Source organism: Cyrtonyx montezumae, unplaced genomic scaffold, assembly GCF_038088225.1.
Source record: "Cyrtonyx montezumae isolate F1298 unplaced genomic scaffold, pur_monq_1.0 scaffold_2, whole genome shotgun sequence".
NCBI classification, from domain to species: Eukaryota; Metazoa; Chordata; class Aves; order Galliformes; family Odontophoridae; genus Cyrtonyx; species Cyrtonyx montezumae.
Genome location: NW_027071936.1, coordinates 47,331,199 through 47,354,448, shown reverse-complemented (window position 1 = coordinate 47,354,448; position 23,250 = coordinate 47,331,199). Strand labels below are relative to the sequence as shown.

At 42.2% G+C, this 23,250-nt stretch overlaps 2 protein-coding genes across 4 annotated transcripts in view; one reads left to right on the top strand and one right to left on the bottom strand.

Annotated features, from left to right (window-relative positions):
* Window positions 1-7,970, top strand: part of UBE2K (ubiquitin conjugating enzyme E2 K) — a 32,147-nt gene extending 24,177 nt beyond the window's left edge. The window contains exons 5-7 of the mRNA XM_065737100.1: window positions 4,162-4,261; window positions 7,193-7,321; window positions 7,702-7,970. Of these exons, the coding sequence (XP_065593172.1) occupies window positions 4,162-4,261; window positions 7,193-7,321; window positions 7,702-7,776 (304 nt within the window). The 3' untranslated portion in view covers window positions 7,777-7,970. The remainder of the gene's footprint in view (window positions 1-4,161; window positions 4,262-7,192; window positions 7,322-7,701) is intronic.
* Window positions 7,971-19,010: 11,040 nt separating this feature from the next.
* The window catches only part of PDS5A (PDS5 cohesin associated factor A), a 71,797-nt gene continuing 67,557 nt past the window's right edge, over window positions 19,011-23,250 (bottom strand). For 2 of the 3 annotated variants that reach the window (XM_065737107.1, XM_065737106.1), the window contains 2 exons: window positions 21,957-22,309; window positions 19,011-20,235 (listed from right to left, as the gene is read on the bottom strand). In XM_065737107.1, the coding sequence (XP_065593179.1) occupies window positions 20,232-20,235; window positions 21,957-22,309 (357 nt within the window). In that variant the 3' untranslated portion in view covers window positions 19,011-20,231. The other variant, XM_065737108.1, reaches the window with a different exon arrangement.

Here is a 23,250-nt window from a genome sequence, read left to right as displayed (position 1 = left end):
AAAGCCCATTTGGGGGATAGGACTTGCAGGGTGGGGCTTGTAGTTTTAAGTTCTCTTTTCCCACCCATTTTATAGATCCCAGGATATCAGGCTTGCCTAGTGGCTGAAGGAGCATTTTGAGATTGGGTCAGAGGTTATAGTGAAGTTCAAGAGGACCAGCAGTCAGTCATGTGGTGGGACTAGATAAGGCAATAGAAGAGTGGGGTGTCAGAGGCTCACCTGCATCAGGTATCTGCCTGCTTTTTATTTATAGTTGGTAAGGCTTCAGGTGGATTTGTGTACCTGCTTGGAGCATTCTATTCCAGGAAAGATGGGAACCATGGAAAAAAAAAACCCAAACAGAGGAAATAACAGGAATGAGAGCCTAAGCAAATATGACCTATGAAAGATTTTAGCTTGCCAATCAGCAAATGCAGTGAGGCATCAAAGTAGATTTTCCTAGGAACTCGTGAGGCAAAGATATCAGGCAAAAGCACATTCTCGTCCAGCTTCTGGGGAGGTGATGCTGGATGTGTGCTCTTGTTTGTTTGTTCTGTGCCACTCTCAGCCTTGCTTTTCTCCAGAAGTGATGATGACACTTGTTTCTGCTTTTTGCTAATGAGGAACAGGTCCTGCTGCTTTTTCTGGTGCCTGTGAATGTAATTGTGAGCCGTCATCTCTGTTTACTTTATTCTCTTAGAAGTAGGTAATAGGAAGAAAAAAGGTGGCTTTTCTATTTTCTTTCTTTTTTAAGGAAACCGGAGAATGAGAATCTATTTTTAGCTGTCCTTCCCATTTCCTCTGGGAATCATAATTAGCTTCTGAAAAAAATTATTTTCTACGAAGATGAGGCTTAAAAGGCTTTTGGACTTCTGATCAGGAAAGCTAATTCATGTCCTGAAGGTACAAAGCGTTACTTGACATATGGTAGCTGCAGTAAATATCAGAATATATATATATATTTTTTACTTTCAACCACAAACCTCATCTCCCTTTCATTAAAAAAAAAAGTGCATATACGTACAGAATTAAAAGCTAAAACTGCAGCTGGTTTTCTTTTATAACTTAAGAACATTTCCTCAGGTGCTTGTGACAAATGAAGGCCATCTTATGCACGAGATGAAGAAGGCATTTTGAGGAATTAAAGTAAATTTTAAAACGTAGTTTAGAGCCTTTTAACATATATAGCTAACCCAGTCAAGTCTTTGATTTTTAGAGTGAGTTCTGAGTTACTGGCCATCTCTATACCCACACAAATGAAATATTTATTTTTGTTACTCATTTTGAAACTGGAGTGTCAGAAATTCAGGTCCCAGGATGCTCCATATCAGTCTACAAACATCAGATGAGTCTGGAAAGTCAGAGCCAGCAGGAGCCATGCTGGGACTCGTGCTCTGTTTCTCTATGGCACCTCTTGTTCTGGGTAGTGCTCCCTGCCCTGCTGGGCTTTTCTTTCTGTTCCTAGAAGGTACAGTGTTAATGAAAGTAAATAGCTTGTAAAAGCAGCGTGTGGCCAGAACTCCATTCACGAGGTCTATCCACTCCCGTTTAAATGGTAGTAGTATTCTCAGACATCTCAAGTAGAAGGATTTCTTTCTGCAAGGGAAAGTTTGGAACAGGTGGCTTTTTTTGGCAACAGAGTAATTACAGTATCAGTTACAGTTGATAGATAGCTCATGTTAAGTCCTCCCCCCTAAACAAATCATCCTAGACAGTGTAAGATGACGACTAAACTGAGAGAAAAGGACCTTGGGTTGACAGCATGTGTAGTGGCTGTGGCAGCTTCTGAAATCCCCTGCATGAAGATGGAAATGGTTGCATCCAGTTGTGCTTAGAAGCGTGTGCAAATTCGGTGGTCTGTGCCACCTGGGTGCAGGAGGGTCAGTACATTGCATCAAGAGTCGTTCAGCAGTTATAGTGTGGGTTGTGCCAGCTATGTATGCGTTGGGCAGATGGGTTTCAAATCGGTCTCAGCCAGCAGAGGTGGCACAGAACGGGAAGACTGTAAGAGTAAAATAGCACAGGTGCCTGTAAGGCAAAAATACTTGTGTTATTCAGGTTTGTTCTTCTGGTGTGTGTGATTTAGGCACGGAAAAACAAGATGCTTTGTATTCTGAGTTTCCTGAGTTAGCCAGGAGCTCATGGTGCAGCTGAGGCTGCGTTTCGGTGATGAGGTGTTCTTATTGGATTAAGCATCCTTCTGGTTAGTCCTCAGCTTTGTAATTTAAAGGAGTGTTCTCTGGCTTGAGAGAAGCATTCAGCTTGGACACTGAAATACTTGATGTTAAATTTAACTAGAAGAGAATCTTAAATTCTGAAGGAAAAAAACCCTGTTTAGTTACTGAGGAGTAGGTTTGGAGGAGGAGAATTGTTTGTTGTGATAGTTCTGATTTCTTAGAATATGGATCTTCTAAAAGCATTATGGCTTTTCAGTTTTTTGGGTTATGTTTTGAGAAGTTAACTCTACAAAGCTGAGTGCTTGAGGGACTTGAAGCTGACGTAGCAGCTGGAATAAGACAATGTGTGCTAATTGAAATCTCCATCACTTGGGATGCTCCCTCTCCCTTGCATTTTGATGTGGAATGTTGCAGTATGAAATCTCAGTGATCATCCAGTTGTGTTTCTTTTAAGTTAACTTTCTAGGAAAAATATTTAATGATTTGACATAATTAGGGAAGAATGCCTAATTTAACTGGTTAGCAACATAGGAGGAAAACCATACATGCATACAGGTAGGAATATAATATCCAGGTGTCACAAATGTACCTCTGGCTCCCTGCCTGCATAGGGACGTGTGCCATACCTCAAAGACAGTGCATCAGTGCTGGAACATAGCCAAGTTTCTGAAATCTGCCTCTGGAAATACAGAAGGAAATGGACAGCAGTTCTATCTGGACCAGCAGATGAAATTCCTCTCTAGCCATTCTAACAAACTCGCTGCATTTACTTTCAGCCTTCTGGAAAGGAGAGACTGCGTTCTGTTAATTGATGCTTGCATTGATCACGCTTGTTTCATGACGTTCCTTTAGCATTTCCTGTTCTGTAACTGAAATCTAAGATGTTGCATTTTCCCAATTCCACTGCCTCAATACTAGTACAAGGCTAAATAGTTTTGTGTGTTACCTTGATCTGTCTGTGCTGGCAGTGCAACAGCTGAGTCTGAACCACTCAGCACAGCGGATCCTGGTTCAGTCGCCAACGTATGCTGGCTGAAATGGATCAGAGATGGTATTCGTGATCAAAATCTATTGAAACTGTACATTTGAAATGTTACAGCTTTACAGATTATGATTTCATACCTCTTTTCTGAGTGATGATTCACTTTAGGTATATGCCTGGTTTTCCCTTTTAAAAGCGATTGAAGCCTCTTATTCTAGGTAGACATTGGAATGAAGGTAAATGATGAACTCTTAGGAGATGAATGGTTTCAACTCCAGAGCCATATTGTCTTCAACAAACTTTTCAGAAAGGCAGTCATTGCTTCTACAGAAATACTTTCCTATGCTGTCTGGAATTCTGTCCCAGCTGAAACCAGGATGCACTGGTTAAAACCGTCAGCAGTGTTGTGTTGGAACGAGAGGAAGTTGAGAGAGAATCTCCATCTGCATGTTTCTGTAATTGTCAAACTCTTTTATTATTGTGGTTCACTGTGTAAATGGTCAACTTTTGGGGGGAAAAAGTAATGTAAACTGTTACAGTGCCAAAAGATGTCAAATGTGTACAACTACTCATCTGTTACAGGAGTTTTAAATATAGGTCACTGTTTCTGTGTATGCTATTTTGCTCCAAAGAGTGCCAGCAGAGGGAGCACATGTTGGCTGACAGTTCAGTACCCAGAGTTCGAGCAAGGTGCTGTTACGGGTAGTAAAGAAGGGCAGCACAAACTTCAAGATAACAGAATTCATTTCACTTGCTCCAAAAAAAGTTATGTGGGTAAAATAATCGTGTAGGTCAAGGGCTGTTTTCCAGATACTTGAAGCACTGTTAATGACCAAGTCCCCATTTTAAAGCTCGCTTCAATTAAGCTGTGTTTTAATACCCCTAATCTGTACCAGTTCAAGTTGATAACTTTTAGATTTAAAAATTCTCTCTGTATTCTCATATCCTCTGTTTTATGACTGTAGCAGCAGAGATGACTATAAGTGTGGGATTCGGTAAAGTCACTTTCCAATTCTATTTCAGGGCAGCAGCAATGACTCTAAGAACGGTGTTATTATCTCTGCAAGCTTTGTTGGCAGCTGCAGAACCAGATGATCCACAAGATGCAGTGGTGGCCAACCAGGTAAGAGGCTCTGTAACCTTCACTGACTTGAATTAAGTTTGGAACCTTGGACACAACAAAGATTTTTCAGTAATCTATTTGAAAATTACTTTACAGTAAATGCAAGTTACTCTGGTGATCTGTGTTCTGTGTTCTTTACACTCTAGATTCCAAAGTAAATAGAAGTTACTCTGCAGGGTCAGAAGATTCTTTGTTATTGTCTTCCTTATTTAGCTTGTCAGAAATGTCAGGAGATAGCGCATAGTAATAAAATGGATTCCAATACAGCTTTCCTTTTAAAATTCAAGACTTATATAAGTATTTGTTTTTAAACAAAAACAAGTTTTAACCTGGTGTTTGTTGGCTTTGTAGCTCCTCTTCTAGATTAGTATGAGTGCTGTTGAGCATTGTATTTGTTAAATACAAAAATCTTAGCGTTAAATGCTACAAGTAACTACTGATGAGACACACTTAATCTATATAGAGTGTTCTGTATTTTACCTTTGCAACTACTTGGGTTAACTATTTTAGTCTAGTTGAATATGTATTCATAGAATTCTCATGTAATCAGCAAGGTTTGTTACTCTTCAGACAGCAGCAACAATTTATGAAAAATAAATGTTAATTAGGTCTTGTGCTGTACCAGAAATGGTGCTATTTAAAATGTTGATTGAAAATGTTGATTGAAGATCTTCACAGCAAGAGTGACAGAGCACTGGCACAGCTGCACAGAGAGGTGGTGGAGTCTCCTCTGGAGATTCAAGACCCACCTGGACGCCTACCTGTGCAGCCTGGGCTAGGGAGCTGCTCTGGCAGGGGGTTGGGCTCAGTGACCTCTAGAGGTCCCTTCCAACCCCTACAGCTCTGTGATTCTGTGAAGATAGGAACAGTATTTCCATGACTTTAATCATGCTAGCAGATTGGCCTTTAGTTACATGCATGTATGTTAGTAGAAAGTTGTTATCATCCCTGTGAGAGAGTGGAAGAGCTGATGTTTCCCTTCACCATGAAGTGCGTGATCTTTGTTTTTCCAGGTCACCTGTCTTGTCCCATCCCGTTGTTCCCCTCAGTCATCCCCCCAAAAAAAAACTTTCTGAAAAGAAAAGCTGATGTGGAATTATTTATCCTGCATGCTTGTTCTTTGTTTTACTTTGCTAGTTTACATAAATTATTTGTTAAATGAGGTACAAGGTAGTATTTTCCTACCTGTGTTTCAGCTGAATCCCGAGGAGAACATGGTGTTCTTCTCCTGCTCAGGTAATGGCAGTGTTTTCGGGTACCTGCCATCTTTAGATACTGTCTGGTGCCAAAACTACTTCATCACTCTTGACTAGTTGCAGCTGGCTTTTAAGTACAGCAGCACAATTGACTGTGATTCCCAATACAGAGACATCAGTAAGAGGTGCTTGTATGCTTCTCAATTCAGTGAGAACCCCCATTATTTACAGATACTGAAAGCTGGTTCTGAACAAAATGCACTTATGCAAACATGACTTCAATCCTTTCCACTTCAGCTGGTTGCTTATTAGGTCTGTCAATGCTTTCAAATACAGCAAAAACAAAAAGTAAAAAGAAAATAGGAACATTTCTTAAGAGAGTAGAAAAATACAGTGCTTCGGGATGATACTGATGCTACTGTTACTGCTTCCTCAGTTGTTTAGCTGTAAAGATTAAAAATGTATTAGAGACCGCTGGATATGTAAGAGTTATTTCCACCAATAGATTATCTTCTCTATTTGTTTTAACACCATTAATTATCAGTGCAGGTTTCTTCGTGGGGAGCGGAATTAGCAACAGGTGTACAAAGCTCATGATGCAGTCGAACTGGGGGCTGTGCTGTAGGAAAGGTAAAACGAAATGTAAGAAGTACTCACTTGGCCAGTGCTTTGCAGATATGGTTGTTGAGACGTATGGATGGAGTACTCACAATGATTATCAGTTGCGTTTCTGTCCTTAAAATGATTCTCAAATATTTGAATAATGCATTCTCCAGTATTGTGTCTCATCACTCAGTGCTCAAATGTATTATATAGGTAAGAATGGGAAAGCCTTTTCGAGAGGAATGATTAAGGGGAAGATATTCTTATAATAAAGGCAGTGTATGGTTATGGAGATTTAAAACCTGATTTTGTTGATGAAAGTTGCTAGAACATGGAGCTGTCATCTTGCTCTGTTGCATACAGCTCATGGCAGACGATCCACTTTCCTGTCTGTTTTGCTGCTGGGACAGGATGAGAGCACTCACTATGGTCCATTCTGTTACTGCTGAAAAACCTGCTAGTGACAAGATTGGTTCAAAGTAAAATCATGCAGTGTATTTAAATGGCATTGTCTGATTGACACTAGCTTGCAGAGTTGCAATTTCCTGGTTTTCTTGCACGCTCACCTGCTTTTCAGCACTTTTTTTGGTCACGTGCTGTCCTGACACCCTTATTTTGAGTAGGAGGCTGTGTAGTAAAAGTCAGTCCTCTCTTAAAGGCTGCAGAAGTCCTTGCAGCATACAAAACCAGGCATGATTTTAGTGGTGAGAGAAATACACAGAAGTACAGTGTGATACATATTATATTTGGCAGTTGTTAATGTAGGGGTTGCTTATGCTTTGCTGCACTGAATATGAATATTCAGTAGCTGTGCTCAGTAGAGCTGCTGTATTCCTTCCTGGTCAGTGCAATTGAGAGCAGTATTGGACTGTGCACACACCTGTAGTGTGTCATTTAACCTGACGGACAGTGCATGCAATTAAGTGCTGGCATAGGCTTCAGCTACATGTAATGCTCACCTCCAGGCATCGTTTCAGAAGCTTCAGTGGGATCAGTGTGAAATAGGGTTGAAGTAGTGTTGAAGGTGTTAGGGAGAGAATTACAGACTGGAAGCTGCCGTCTCATCGTACTCTTCGGTTGTACTGCTGAGTTGAGTTAACTTCCCATTCTCCCTTCTCTTTCTTTTGTGTAGTACAAACAAAATCCAGAAATGTTTAAACAGACAGCTCGACTTTGGGCACACGTGTATGCTGGAGCACCAGTTTCTAGTCCAGAGTACACCAGAAAAATAGAAAACCTTTGTGCTATGGGCTTTGATAGGGTAAGTATGTACATGAGGACCCTTCCAACCCAAGCTGTTCCGTGATGTATAACTGGAATGTTCTGCAGTAGGGGGTGGGGCAAGCATATGTGTGTCACTACAGGAACCGTTTGGACATTAAAGTAAGATCTGCTGCTTCTGTCAGCTGTTGTAGGCTCAGTCATACGGGTTAGCTGCAGTTGGAGTTCTGAGATGTTTCATTATTAGTAAATCTTGAGTTCCCCTCACCGTTTTTGAAATAATCTTTCTGCAAGGGATTAATTAAGACTTGGGGGAAAAACGCACGTTTAAACCGATAAATCTGCAGACATCTCATTTCATTTGTGGTGGGTTCGGGCACCGAAAATGTTACTGTTTACCTGTTTGTTTTCTTGTTGCAGAATGCAGTAATAGTGGCCTTGTCTTCAAAATCATGGGATGTAGAGACTGCAACAGAATTACTCCTGAGTAACTGAACCGTGTAGAGAGCTGCTTCGGTTGTCCAGCTTGCCCCTTCTGGAGGAGCATCACCATCTGTTATTTTTAGGATTCTATATAGATTCTCTTTTAAAACTGGCACTCTTGCCTGATGATGCTATCTAGGCACTATTGGAGACTGAAAAACCGCTCTGTAAATAAAGCTAATTAAACGTCTGTGTAAATTTAAAAAGGGGAAATACTTTAATTTTTTTCTTACTAAATATTGTAAAAATTCTTTGAGCTCAGCTAAAATAACAGGGGAGAAACATACCTACTTTTGTGTTTAGCAGTGTGACGAAAACTAGCAGGAACTTTCTTCAGGATTTTGATTTAGTAATTCAGAAAGCGACATTTTTGAGTGTTAGTCATCAAAATTGTTGGTGCCGCTCATCACAGCTATCTTACTGTTCTTAACATGGATCCTATGTGCCTGTGGATTGACCTATATTTGCATGCTTGTACTTAATAGACGTATTAGGTAGGGTCGCTGAAGAGAGCACCATTTAAATACTCAGTGTTCTTGTACCTATTTTCCTGAGAGACTTGCAGAGATTTGCCCAAAGTTCCAAATGGTGACCTATTCAGAACCTTTTTCTTCGTAGCTTATTAATTGGGAAACCAGATTCTCTTCTCCCTTTCATCACACAGCTGAGAACCCTCCCGAGGTGGTTCTTCATTCTGTTGGTATTGTGTGCCATGTACAGTAGTCTAGGCTCGCCTATGAAGAACACGTTTTGAATTATCAATGATTTTCATCCATCGTGTTTTCTATGCACCTGGTAAGGGTTTAGTATGCCTTGGATATAGCACAAGAATGGAGCTGGTTTTCTTTCTTTATTTTTTCTTTTTGTCTTAAGTGGATGTAAAATGTTCTTCAGTGTATCTTGGATAATATGACTTCACTGGATTTGAAGGAGGAAAAAGGCTAATTCTCTGGCATACTGAGAATTATATTTTCTTTTGAGTACTTGATACGATGCAATCAGCTGTTTTTGCAGCGGTTTTCTAGCTTTATTTTTGGCTTCAGTTTAAGGATTGCTTTCCAGGTACTTGAAAACTCATCCTTGCTCATGTTTGTCTCTAGTTGACACACGGAGGCCGTGTTGGTGTTTTTACTGTACATACTTCAAATGCACATAGAAGTTTGTTCTCAACTTAGCTTTCTTTTGGATTGATGTTTCTGATAAACGAGAACTGAAACTTACCTTGGCTTGTACATACAGTCAGTCTTCTTATTCGTATTAAAATGACGTTTCATCCCGAGTGCAAAAGCTTGAAAATTATTAGTTTGCAACTTCAAACACTAGTGCATCTATTTAAAGAGAGCTGTCACGTCCTTATGAATACGATGCTAACATTTGAGAACATATCTGGTGAGGAAGTTCAGAGAAATCCTGAGAGCAGAGTGGGGATTGGCTGTGTGGTACACACGAGTCATTTTTCCACACCTGTTCCTTTTCCTGAGTGGTATTACCGGGCTGGGGCGGGACGCACGTGTCTGGCTGGGGATCTTTCTGGACCGTCAAGTACAGGTTGAAATGGCTTCACCCTTCCTAGAGGTTTGTTTGCACTCTGTACTAGATGAGATCAGGAGCGCTGTACCTGATCAATATTTGGAGCACAGCTGTGGAACAGAACCAGAAAATAGAGCTGTACAGACCTGTCTCTTTGGGGATGTGTCCTGAACTCTTCTGTCCCACACGTGTCCAACGTTTGGGGCACAGACAGTAAATACTCCCAACTCATATCAGTGCAGTACTGAATGCATTTGCGTAGCCTCAGACGGACTGCTTTTTGAGGTAGAGTCAGTGATCACTTGTCTTGGATTTTCTTGAGTTAGTGTAAATCATTCTCGAAGATGCCAAAGGAAACAAACTGTTTTGTCTTTCTTTATATTTATTTGTATTCTTTAAACAAGAAGCTGCTACTGTTCATCTGGTTTGCCAGGTGAGAACCAGGTGTGGTAGGAAACTGGCTCGTGTTAACCTCAAGTTGCTGTCCTTTCTGTTGCACGCGGTTACAACTTGATTACATCAGCGCCTTTTTCGTTACTGTGTTGTTTTATCCTGGTGGTAATTATAAATTGCTGACAACTTTCCTCTGCTCTTTGCTGCTATTTGTCAAAAGAAGGAACTTGGAAATCATTGTCAAGGGATATAAAGGCTCTGTCATGTGCTTCTGTTGGTGAGATTGTTCTCCTGAGAACACACGCTGGAAGCATGTGTCCAGAGATAGCCACGTTTCTTGAGCTGTGTATCAAGGACAAAGGAGGACAGGGAGGGGAAGAAGAGTGGAAATGGTTTTCGAGGTGGTCATGGTCACCACTGGAACAATAGCCTGTTAAGTTTCACTTCTCTTGTGAAGTTACCTCATTTTCATGTCTGTTGAAGAACACTCATCTTCCCCTTTCCCCTTACGCATAGGTGATGGATGCTATTTTTTGCCCTCCGAGCACGTGCCTCACAGCAGAGATACCTTGATGCTAGCTCAGGTGCTGGCAGAGGGCGGTTTCTGAAGGCCTGGGCTGGGAAGGAGAGATGGCCCAGCGTGAAGGAGACATCAGTGGGCTGAAGGCCCTGAGTTCTGATGTCACTCCTTTGTGAGGAGTGGCTTTGTATTCTCTATAATTATCAGTGTTGGATATAGGAATAAGGTTGAACGGCGTGAGTTGAGCTGCAGCTGGGGCTGAGCCCAAGGGAGTTTACTATCAGCATTCAGCTCACTGAGTTTGTACAAAATGCAGTTCTGCTTTCTGTGTGAGCATCGCCGTGTTCAGGGCCCCACGTGTTTGCCATCACGGAGCTGCCACGCAGGTTGTTCTGCTGCAGGCACGGGCTGTGCATTTTCTGCTTGCTTAAAACAGGAGCGTTACATGTGAGGCCAGCTGATTATACAAATAATCTTGTATTGTCTTCCTTGGGTAGTTAAGAAAACAGCTTAAAGCAGTAATTCTGAAGTTCAGGTGGCATGGCTTTTCTAAACAAGGTGTTGTTAATGGGGCATACAGATTTCCAGAGTTCAATGTTTTAGTGTGCATCTGGGGAAGTGGTTGGTGGGGAACTGGCCGCTCCAATCTCACCCACTTTCTTAAGAAGCAAAGTGTGATTTGGGATAGCGGTGAAGGAACATCCCTATGTTGCCAAAATCCTGTTTTCCTGTGAGTGCCAAACTCTATCTCTGGCCACCGCTCCCCCCTGCCGAGCTCACGGCTTTCTCTGCTGTGTGTGCGGAGGAGCTGTGCTCTTGGTGCTCCCAGCTGGGAGAAACCTGAAATATAGTTTCAAGTGAGAGTTCTTGTTTACTGCATCTGTTAATGTGAAATGTTCCGCTTTCAGAGCAAGGGGAAGAAGCCTGTGTGCGTGTCCCTTGTTTCCTTCCTAAGTACCAACAAAAGCTGGCTTACAGTTGGATGCTTGCCCAAAGGGGGAAAGGATGACCAATTGAGCAGTGTTAGGTTGGTTTCATGTCTGCTTATGAGCAGCTTTGAGGTCAGGTGTCCTGTCCTGTGCTATTTGCTGATGGCAGTTGATCCAAAGCATCTGAAGGGGTGCAGCTGCTGAATGGTGATCTGGTGATATGCTCTCCAGGGCGTGATGAGCTGAGAGCACCTTTCATCGCACCATCCACTGCACTGCCCAGCTGCAGCAGCAAGTGAAGGCGCTCACTGAGTGCCTTGGGCCAGTGTCTGGGAAGGCCACGTTGCTGGTTTCGCTGTGACCTGTCCCTGTTTTCCAGGCAGAGCCCTCTGCCGTGGCTAGGCTGAGGGCAGCGGCTTCCTTCCTTGTTTGTTTCTCATCTATTCCGAGGCCATCAGTGACAGTGCACGGCTCGCTGTTCCGCTGCTCCGCCCATAGCTTTGTCAGCCCAACGCTCCTCGATGCGTTTTGCTTTGCTTCTCGCTTGGTTACTCCAGCTGCAGTTCTCTGTAGTTAGCAGCTCATCTTGGAGTTTGCGCTGCACTGTGCTGCGATGTTCCTTCTCTGCTGTTACGCGCTGTGCAGGCACAGAGCTCGCTGCCTGCCTGGTGTGGCTCAGCAGCTGAGGAAGCGTACTGTGAGATGCTGTACCTGCCCCCAGCTGGGGCTGGGGGAGCTGCCTTCATAATGCTGATGGCAGCTGTGAAGAACCCTGTTTTTCACTTATCCATTTGAAATTCTGACTTTGTTTTTTAATTATTTTTGAAGAAATCTGCTAAAAGCTACAGTAGCAGGAGGGCTGCTGAGCAGCAGCCGATCTGTAGCAGAGTGGGGGGGCTGCAATGCAACATCACTGCTTTTTTGTCTTGAAAATAAAAGCCACACAACATTTTTGTATACAGATGATTTTTTTCAATAAACACACATTTGAAAAGATGTTGATTTCCCCCCCCACCCCCCTCAAGATGCTTAATAAACGCACGTTTCCCTGACAGCAGTTTTTGGTTCTGCTAATTGAGGTGGTCTCCCGCTGTGCAGAGCAGCCAGGACCTGCACTAATGCTCGTGGAAAAGGGCGAGGGAGGAATGGTGCAGGTGTGAGGCTGAGGCTGCACGCTGTGTCTGAAGAGAGACAGGAGGAAGCTTTTGTGCTGCTGTGTGACGTGAAGAGGGGCTCTGATGTGCCGGGGTCTCGGCTGTGTTGCACGGTGGCACCGCGTTCATCGCTGTGGTGAGGGAGCGGGAGCACTCCCTTTGCTGGGGCTGGAGGTTTGTGGGTGGGCAGGTAGAAATGGGCAAGTGCACTGCCTTCTGCGTGTAGTTACAGACCGCTTTGGTGCGGTGACTGAGAGCTTCATGCTGCTGTGTAAAGTCCTCGCAGAGTTGTCTGCACCCCCAGCCTGGAAGCAAGGCTCCGGCTGAACTGGACTCATGCCATCTATCTCAGTTCTTCCTGTATTTCACTTTGTGCTCCGGTAGCTGTACTGCTGACAGATCTCAGCCCTGAGCTGGGTAACTCGTGATGCCTTTGCCGCAAGTCTGGGATTTAAAATTGTTTTAAGGGCAAGTTTGGGGCTGAGCACCCATGTCTGGTATAATGTCAAATAAATTACATTGTTCCACGCAGTGGCTGCTTTGTGGTGAAATACCTGAGTGAACTGTAGCTGAGTGAAGAATAAATGCTGAGCAGCAGCAACCGTGAGGAGAAAGAGCAATGGGAAGCGGCTCACAGTGCAGCTCTTACGCAGGGCAGGAGGAGGACGGTGCTGGCGAGTGTTTGCACTGCTCAGGTCCTTTCCTCCCTGCCTCACACCCAGAGCAGTCGTTCTCTTTGCTGCTGGGCTCCAGCTGAGCCTGCCGAGAGGTCTGGGAGGCTCTGCAGCCATGCTACCCACCTGCAGCACAGCCCTGCCTGCCTCGGGAAGGGCCAGCCCAGCAGCAGCCCCTCACCATCTACAGCCCAGCACACAAGCACCAGGCTGTGTTACACGTCCAAAGTGACGGAGCCAGAGCTGTCAGTTTCAATGGAATGAACACTTGTTTATGGCTTTTACTGTTAAAGGGAAAAAGTCTGTGAAATGAAGCGTGTGTGTGAATGGTCCAGAGGCACATTACAGCAGGCCATGCTTGTCAGAAGAGAGAGCTACATAGAAGCAGACATGTCTGAACAAAGTAAGTGCCAGCAGTGCACCAACTCAGACAGGGCAGAGGAGGAAAAAGCCAAAAGGCTCTTAAGAACAAACAAGGAGAATGTTGTTTCTCAGACTGATCACTGCCCCTCTTCTCACCTGGGAACAGTCCTCAGCTGTCACTTCAGCACGGAGAAGCCCAGAGTGCTGCACCTGGGGAGGAACAGCAGCAGGACATGCTGGGGGCACCCAGCTGGGTGGTGGACACCAAGCTCAACTTGGGCCAGTAACACACCTTGCTGCTGACAAGGGGTACCCACACACGGGCCAGGGCTCCCTGCCCAGCCCTGCAGAATCACACAAGCCAGGCTCCAGCAAAAGCCATCCATCTCAGCCCTGCTCCCCTCCCCCAGCTCTGGGAGTCTCTGCACTTGCACCTGTTTGGACAGCAAGAAAGCTGCCACAAGTCTGAACTGTAAAAAAATAAACAGATTGTTTATATATATATTTATATATACATACATATATATTTCCAAGTAGGTCAAAGCCACCTCCCTTATCCTACTTAGAAGGATTTTGGTCACATCTGCTGTGTCAGAGCATTCAAATGGTTGGTGCCTGAAGGTTGTAAGAGATTATACAAAAAAGCCCCGATGTTACTGCCACACGTTGTGCTTACGGGTTTTGAAAACAGGAGAAATTAAGAACTTGTGTTCTGAGCAAAAAAAACAACCAAACAGGATCAGCGCGGGGAGAAAATGAATGGGAAATGCACCCACCTGGAGGTGTGCAATCAGAAAAAAATGCATTGCTGCCTGGAGTGAGCTGCCATCATTTCAAAGGACTCACAGCCCAGTACTGAAATCACCAGTGCACATGGCCAGGAGGCTTCTGAGGATCTCCAAGGAGTAGACCCACAGCTTCTGGGCAGCCTGTGCCACTGCTCCATTACTGTACTGTAAAGATTATTATTATTATTATTTTAATATTTGAATGAAATTCCTTGTATTTCAGTTTGCCATGACTGCCTCTTGTATAGTTACTGAGAAGAACGATTGCAGTTTTTTACCTTCTAATTTACACACAGGGACACGATGGATCCCCAAAGCCATGAGGCACCTGCAGCTTTCAAAAAACAGCTAGAACTATCTACTTGAGCTGGGATAGCTTCATGCTCCAAATGATGGCAAAGGACAGGTAGGGCTTTCTAATAGCTGGGAGGAACACATGCAGTATGGAGCTGCAGGTTTACTTGAGCTTTTCCAGTCTAAGTCAAGCAAAACCTATCACACAAATGCCATCTCACCTCTGGTTTCTGAAAACCACCTTAGAAATCCAACGTGAATGCTGTTGTACCAAGAGGACGTATCACCACTGGCCTAGAATAACTCACAGTGATCTCAAGATAAGGCTACAAACCCTAGTTTGAGACTAGGAATATTTACAAAGTAAAATGAAGCATGTCCTTGCAACATCCAGTTAATCACGTGGAAACCATTGGTGTGACAAATTAAGTTTTCAGACATACACAAAAATATACATTATATATATATATAGGCTAAAAATTGTATTGGCTTCTAAATAAAAGCAGTAAAGACATCAGACTTTCAAATACATATAGGAAAAACTCCTCTTTAAAGTGACTGAAGCAGCAGAGAATTTGCTCATAACAGTGTTATTAGGCACCAAAGAGAAGGGAAAGCTTAAAAGACGCGGATAAAACAGGACAGAACAGAACCTTTTATAAACAATAAAAATACTCCTCACTGGAAATTATGAGGTATTTCAGAGCATTACACGTTACAGTCCCACACTCCCCCAGTGCTCAACGCCATGGAGACACCACTGCCACCTTGCAATCGCAGCACCAAGCACGGGCCTGCGTGCCAACCCCCGTCATCCCAAGTAAGAGAAACCTCAGCCAAGCAGAAGTCTGGAAGCGTGCTGCAGTGAGACCTTCCCTAGAGACACCGGTGTTACCCCCAAAACATCCTGAACATCCCAGCTTTCTTTGGGGCAGAGTGCCAGACTCCAAGGCAGCTGGCGGGGCACGCAGTGCTTGCTACAACTACACTGCACCAAAGAAAGAACCCTAATTGTTCTAGAAGAGGCGGTGATGGTCTACCTGCTGTGGAGCACCCAACACCAGCGCAACCCAGCTCACGTCTGGGACTGCCATAATCACAGGCCAGCTTTTCCTTCCCAACCTTTGGTGAATCAGGGCCAGCATACATCAATCTCAGCTTCCAGGGCAAAGAGACATGAATTACATGACTGAACTTAAGGAGTAAAACGTGTATTTCTTGTTCTGGCGCCTGCCTGCCTTGCAGCTGTATGAACACACTTCTGAGCTCTTGTGGCTGTTGAAATAACAGTCTTGTTATGGGCGTGGCACAGCCAATGTATGCAAAGCTACCTGGTCATGCTTCTTACCTCAGCTGACTTGCTGTTGACTACCCCATCAGCAGTGTGACTTCTCAGACAGCTACAAATCAGCTTTAATAACCCCTAAGCTTCCACATGTCTCTTGATGACTGTTCCTCCTCCTCAAGGACCCAGCCACGCTGACTATCTGTGCTGCCCGTGGATGTCTCAGCTCTACTGACCATGGATCTAATTGTGCAGCTGGTGGTAAAGCCACCACGCTAAAAGTTGAATGGCTCTTGTCAAAGTGAAAGGGTCACAGCAAGCCCTGACTCTTCCACTTGGCTGACAACACCCAGCCACTGCACAGTCTAGCTGCTCCCTGATAAAAGTTTGTCATCACACGTGCAAAGCAGAAAGAGAAAAGGAATGCTGCTGTGGCTCAGAAAGACCTTTCCATCAGGTAAAACAGGAAGGCTTCTCCCAGGGCAGCGTTACAGTGACTGCGCACTGCTTGGTGCAGGCAGTAATTCTGTAACTATGTCGTGTAAGTACAGCTTGTGTCAGACATCCACGAGTGACACCAAAGCTCTGAGGAACATGACCACATTGTTTGTCTTTAGGCAAATGAGACACCAGCTGAGTTCAGGAGTAGCTGCTTCTATCAGTCACTAGAGTGAGTGTGCCTGCTTCTTTGGCTTTTGTAACCTGAGCAAAGGGTTTGAACAAGTCTGAACTGACCTCTTCTTGCAGTCCCACTGGATCACTTATTTCTTTCTTTACAAGCAGCTTCAGTTGCCTAAAACCTCATCAGCTCCTTTAGAACTATAGAAAATAAGGCCAGGTACTGAGGGAAGAGGGATGGGACGTATTTCTGATACTAGAGGGACACAGCAGGTGCTGCTGTACAGAACCTCATCTGCTGTTCAACAGCTTGCTATTGTCTTTGCATACCTGTTGTTGCACTGAGACACAACTCCTCACGCTCAGACCAGCTACTCTGAATGATGTTATCAGCTATGCACCCCTGGAGCCTGGCTGGCAAGCAGACTTTATAGTCCAACTTCTTTGGTTTGGGCTATTTCCTCGACCACTGATTAGTATCTTGATTTCTGCACACAAACAAACAAACTTATTACTGCCAATAATACAACCTCGGAGCACACACTGGACTAGGATCAACGCAGTCGATTTGTTAAAGAAGCAAGTTCCCTGGGTACTGATTCAGCCATGCCATATCTTTCAGGAACTTCAGACAGCTCAGCTATGAGAGCTATCAGACTGGCTACTGAGTTTCAGGCTAACTGGTGTTGAACTTGGTCCACTAATGCGTGCTAAACTTCTACCAGCTGGAAAAACATTTGAGGTAAGGTTTCTTTGTTGTTATTTAGTAGTTTTAAACCTTAGTCTTGACACAGCTTACGCAGAAAAGATTAATAATGCATATTATTATTCCTGTTTAAGGTGTATACCAGATTGCTCTAGAAATATTATTTTGTTTACAACAATTATTCAAATTAAGTTTTGCTGAGTGGTTCAGGTCTCATGCACTGCTTTACAAAGGATAACCTCAGAGCAGCCTTCCTCTCCTATTGCTTTGAGAGCCGAACAGCCCAGGAATCAGAGAAACAGAAATAAGAGCACATCTGCTAAGAAACCAAGCCATGGTTTTATGAAAACGGGAACTTAAAAGATGATAACTTAGCACTAACTGTGGATCTGAATGCGAAACCTCAACACCATTAAATCCTACACTGGATAAAAGCCACAAATGCTGGCTTATAACTGGGGTTTCTTTTATGCTTTATCACAGACTACTAAGGTGAAAACCTCTGAACCAAGACAATACCCACTGTTATTTTAAAGCTCAAATGCAGTCAACTACAAAATAAGCATCTCCTCCTTTGCACTAGTTTGCCTTCAACTCCACAACTCTACACTGATCAACAGATTTTTATTATTGTTTTTAACTTCATAAAGAGTACTGGCAACGCATACGTTAAGTGACAAAAATCATGCCTGTGCTTCCCTGTATTTGGCATAAGGACTAACGTTCACCCCTGAAGTAACTCAATTTCTCCACATGTGCTCTCAGGACTTTGGTGAGTGGTAGCTGCAGTCAGGCAGAGAAATACTGCACGTAACCTGGTACGTGGTGACCACAAGCCAGTGGACCTTTCCCTGCAGTTGCTACATGTTTCTGCACAACCTCATTTGCAGCATGGAGGCACCCATTTTCTTTAGCTATACTGGCAGTCAACATGCAGAAGGAATTCAAGTGTTCATTTAAAGGAAACAGAAGAAACTCTTAGTTTAAAAAGACAACTGAAAAAAGAAGCCCTGCTCTGAGCATGGCACTGAACTATATGACCTCCACGAACACTTTCTAGCCTAAAATGCTCTATGAGGATTCCCTGGGTGTCTTGACATTTAAACTAATTAAAAACTGACTCATATATATGTATACACATCTACTTCTCCCCCAAAAATAGTATCTTGAAACAATTCAGAATTAAATATTTGCACAATGTTTCAATTCATTTCTAGAGGCACATCACCAGCTTCCACAGCTCGTTTCTAAGACAGTTCCCTTCCAGGCAGCACCTAAAAACTTCTATCTAAAAGGTTTACAAATTGTTTGAAACCAGCAGAGCACACCAGCTCCACAAGGGAAGCATTTGAGCAGAGCACCAAAACCAAATCACTAACTGTGTTATGGTAAGCGAATCAAATTTGTGGAAGCATTTCAGTTATAGAAATCAAAACCCTGATGGATCAATGTGTGATTCAACGCTTTTCCAACCTCCTTGCCCCCTTCAATGAAAGCACTTCAAATACTTCAAGTAAATATTCTCAGACTGTTCTAGAAGTTGCACATACTTGTCAAACAAGTTCACTTTCTCTCTAACAGAGGAAAAATACATTGTAACACCAAATAAATGCTTGCCAACTGAGTCCTTGTTTATGAGCGTACAACCACACTGTATCTATCCCAGGCCTCAACTCCAGTCAGCAGTGCCCAGCTCCTCTACAATGCCACTGGGGGCTTTCAAAACAATTTGCTCAAGAGAAATGGAGCACTGAGGCACAGAGGAAAATGAACTGCTCCCAGACATTCTGCAGGGCAGCCCCCTTCTTCTCAAACAACTCCACCGTGATTTCACCTAAAAACGTACCTTTTAAACCACATAAAGCTGTCTGCTTCACAGCTTATATGCTCAGTGTCTTATTTCTATCAACACCCAAGACCATGCACAGACACAGTTCTTATGAGAAATTAAAAAAAATAATAAGGAAAAAGAAAAAAAGAAAGACTGCCACGTGACACCTAGAAGCGTTTATTTTATGCAACAAACTTAAATATGATCATGTGTACGTAAAAGTGTACACTTTTATCTATGCTGAACAATGCCAGGAAACGTAATATTGATGCAACAATCTTCTAAAATAAACATTAAAAATGAGCCTGAACAGGAAGACAAAATGCAGAACAGACTTACTTCCAATCAGCACGATGCTTAAAATTGAGAGCAATCCTAAACATTTCCAACTTTCCTTACAAAGCTGCCAAAGTCCAACTATTTTTAAAAATTGATTTTTTTTTTCTTTACATCAATAATAAAAATCTGGTGACAAACATTATAAAATCAAATGCTGGACTGTCTTTACTCCTTTAAAATTCAGAATATTCCAACAGAACCGCAGGAGTAAAAACACTTAAAAGTGATATATGTTTTTATAAAACAAACATCAATATGTACATTTATTGCAAATTATATTAAACTAAAATGGAGGGAAAATTAAAAAATGAAATGTCTACTTGCGAATTAATAATTTTAAGTGATTACTTTCCCACTCTGATAAAAATCAGAAAGCAACATTTATAAAATTGCCACCACATGACTTTTCATAGCAGGGAACTGAAATCTGTACATCTTACTTTTGCAGAAAAGTAGGCAGGCAGAAAGAATTATACATAAAACAGTCTCCAAAAGTAAAGCAAAAAAAACCAAACAAACTTTTTTTTGTGATTTCTTTTTTTTTTTTTTCTCCTCTTGTCTTATTTAAAATCCATTCAGTAGACTTCTACTTTTTCTGTGAAACATGGGAATACCTGGCTCTAGGATCGCGAATTTTCAGTGTCAGTGTAAGGACCTCCCTCTGACTTCCTTTAAAAAAAAAAAATGCAGCATGAAAATTAATGGTGTAAATACACTTTTAAACTCCAGAATGCAGGAACTGGAACCAAGTGTTAAGCAATTTGCTTAATTATTGACTTTTCATAAAAAAAGTCTCTGGGGAAATAAGTACAGATGCTTTTAGCCTCTTTCTCAAGAGTTTCTGCTTTACATTTCCATTGAGAAGGATTAATTTCACGTGAAAGGGAAGCATAGTTTTCCTTCTGTTTTCAGAGCTGAAAGCTGTGTGTTTTGAAGTAATTTCAGTTCCTGTACAGGAAATTTCTGAATCCTAGTTTTTGCAGAAGCTTGGAGCATGCCTTTATTTGGCCTTCATTTCCTCCCTTTTCGAGTGAGTTTTCTTTTTACCTTTTTGGGGGGGAGAAAAGGAAATAAAAGTTAATTTTAAGGACAAGGAAATCACAACTAATTCCAAATCAAACACTATCTATAATGCCTAAGTCTTATGGTATTTACTCTTGCTTTATGCTTCCAACTCTAGCTTACATCTTCTGAACTATTACTTCATTAGCTCAGTACAACTGAATTTCCTTGCTGTGTATCAGAGCTTTCTGATAAACTTGAAAATGCACAAGTTCCACCATGATAATTCCGTAACTGAATTATATTTTCTCAGCATAAACCGAAATGTATTAATCAGGAGTTTTCACTGAAATCGCAGAAAGAGAATAACTTGCTGTAACTTACTGTATTTAAATATCTAGGTTTATCAAAATATTTAGGAGCAAATTTTTTTCAAATTCTTACACTAACTCATACATTTTGACTTAAAAGCAAAAAATCCATCACACGTAGCTATTTTTACATACGTTCTTCTAGAAAAAAGAAAGACATTTCTTTGATTCCCTATTGTATGAACTGCAATAAAGACCACAGAATCGTTCTGCATAAGATGCCTGCTACACCTTAAGGAAGCCACTCTCTGCTATCTCTGTATCCTCAGTTTCTTCCTGGCTGCTCTCACAGGCCTTAAAAAGATCCAGTGCATTCTGGGGAAATCCTGGACTTGAGTCTATCTCCAACAGTGAATCTCCATCACTTCCAAGCACCTGGCTTCTGAAAAACGTTAACACTGTTTTGGTATTTTATCCAAGAAATGATGCATTGCATATTTCAAAGAAGGTATCTTGATAGAGGTAGTTTACTTAAAGCTACCAGCAGAGCAGTAATTTTATGAAGACTTAAAAGAAAACTGACAAATAAAACAAGTGTTGCAAGGCAGAACACAAATACTATTCTCTCGAAAAACTGAACAATTTACAAGTAGTGAATCTTGTCAGAGGAAAAGGGTAATTCTTTCTGATCAAGGTCCTCTGCAAGATCTTCAGTTTGACAGAATCACCAGAAAGAAACCATTCCAATTATTCATACCTCCCTGAGATTGAGATTACTTCCAGTGTGCTGGCTTGCAGACTGTACCCTTACTGCTCTACAGCTTTGGACACATTTTCATTAAAATTACCACTGTATCAGAACCAGCAAATTATGCATATTTGGTGTTTGTTTACATTGGAAATAAATCAACACATTTAAATATTAAAAGACAAAAATACATTTTCATCAGACAGCTATTTTTCAGTTTACAGTTTCAAATTCTACTGTTGATTTATTTAAAATATATATTAAATGTTCATTGATATTAAATAAACATCAGATACAATATATGAGAAGATAATTACAGTTAGAATTACAGTTTATTCCATCCATTAAAGACGATCACTTTTTAAGTCATCATCATCAGTGAGCAATGCACAAATTCCTGTACACCTAGCATTAATGAACGTATGAAAGATGCTCCACTCTTAGTCCTTTTACGCAGCAATGCTAGTAAGGGCAACCAGGATGCAACATACAAGAAAATTTATATTATCCTGTTCTGAGAGAATAACTTTAGTTCTCTGATTGTAAGTACACTGAAAAAATAGAAAATAATGTATGTTGGACCACGGTGTTTATAAATTACTGTGGCTTAGTTGTGCCCTTAACAAACCCTGTGTAATTCTAAATACAGAGTCTACCCTGAAACAGAAAAAACCCATCCCACCCACTTATTTTTAATTTATTTTTACCTTTGTAGATCGATTTGCCTCTGTGCTGCTGCTGGCTTTTTTGCTGTGTCTTGCTGTTTTGGTGCTTTGGCGTTACCTGCCTCTATACTCCCTGGACTTTCTTGACTGGCTGCTGCCCTTTTCCTTCCCCTAACAGGTGGCTTATTTGTTTCCTCATTTTTTGCAGTGGTACCCTGAGGTTCAGGTTTGGGTGGACGCCCTCTCCTGGTTTTTGCTGCGAGCGATGGTCCTGTTTCATCCGCATTATTTTCTTCTGCTTTCTGATGAATATTCTCAGTTCCAGATGCTGTTGCTGTTCTTTTCTTCCCACGTTCAGTACTGTTTCCTTGCGTAGCCTGATCAGAATTAATTTCCTAGGAAAGAGAAATTAATATGAAGAAAGATCACCAAAGTCAAGCTGAAACTGTTACCCCTGTTTGGCAGAAGCATGAGCTCATAAAATAAAGTGTTCTTTAACAACAGAAAGAAAGAAACAAACAAACAACCCCCCCAAAAAACCCACACCCGCTTAGATCTACTACAACTTTTACTACATAAAATTTTTAAGTTTAAACAAAAAGAAATTTTCTAGATTGTGTGTAACGTTAGTAACCATACTCAATCTTGTAGTTGATGGAAAGTGATGTTAAAGTAAGACTAATAACACAGCACCTCCCATGATGGTTGTGGGAGTTAAGTGATGTTTCTTTCTGGCTCATACTGTGACAACACTATAGGGATCTGTAATATGGTGAATTCTTGCTCTCTTTCTACTGGATAAGAGACTGACTTGCAGCTAACTGCTGAAATAAAACTCACACAATTTTGTAAGCGTCTCAGAACAAGAACTGTACAGTAACACTCCTGTGAAAGTTGCAGAACAAGCTCATGTTGTGCCCAAGCACAGTGGACAAGCCAGGAGTTAAGTCATCTTGACTGAGGCTGGGTCCACCCCAGCCACAACCACCATGCAAAGGGAGAAGCACAGCTGGTACAGCACGCGCATGGCACGTGATACTGGACTCTCTCCACCTGGCAACAGCTCCTGGCCCAATTGCAAGAGACCAACGTATGGCATAAAAGGAACTGCCAACCTCACAGCTGGTGGCACATCCCATCACATCCTCGACCACCTCAGAAAGAGGAGGAGGAAGAATGACTCTCAGGACATCATGGGGTCTGCAGTGACTTGCTTTCCTTTCATTTTTTCTCTCTTTCTCCTCCTTTCTTTTTCCTCTCTCACTCCCACCATCTTCCAATAAAGGCACACTCTTCTTCAACCACAACACTTCAACTCCTTTCCAAATCTTAATTC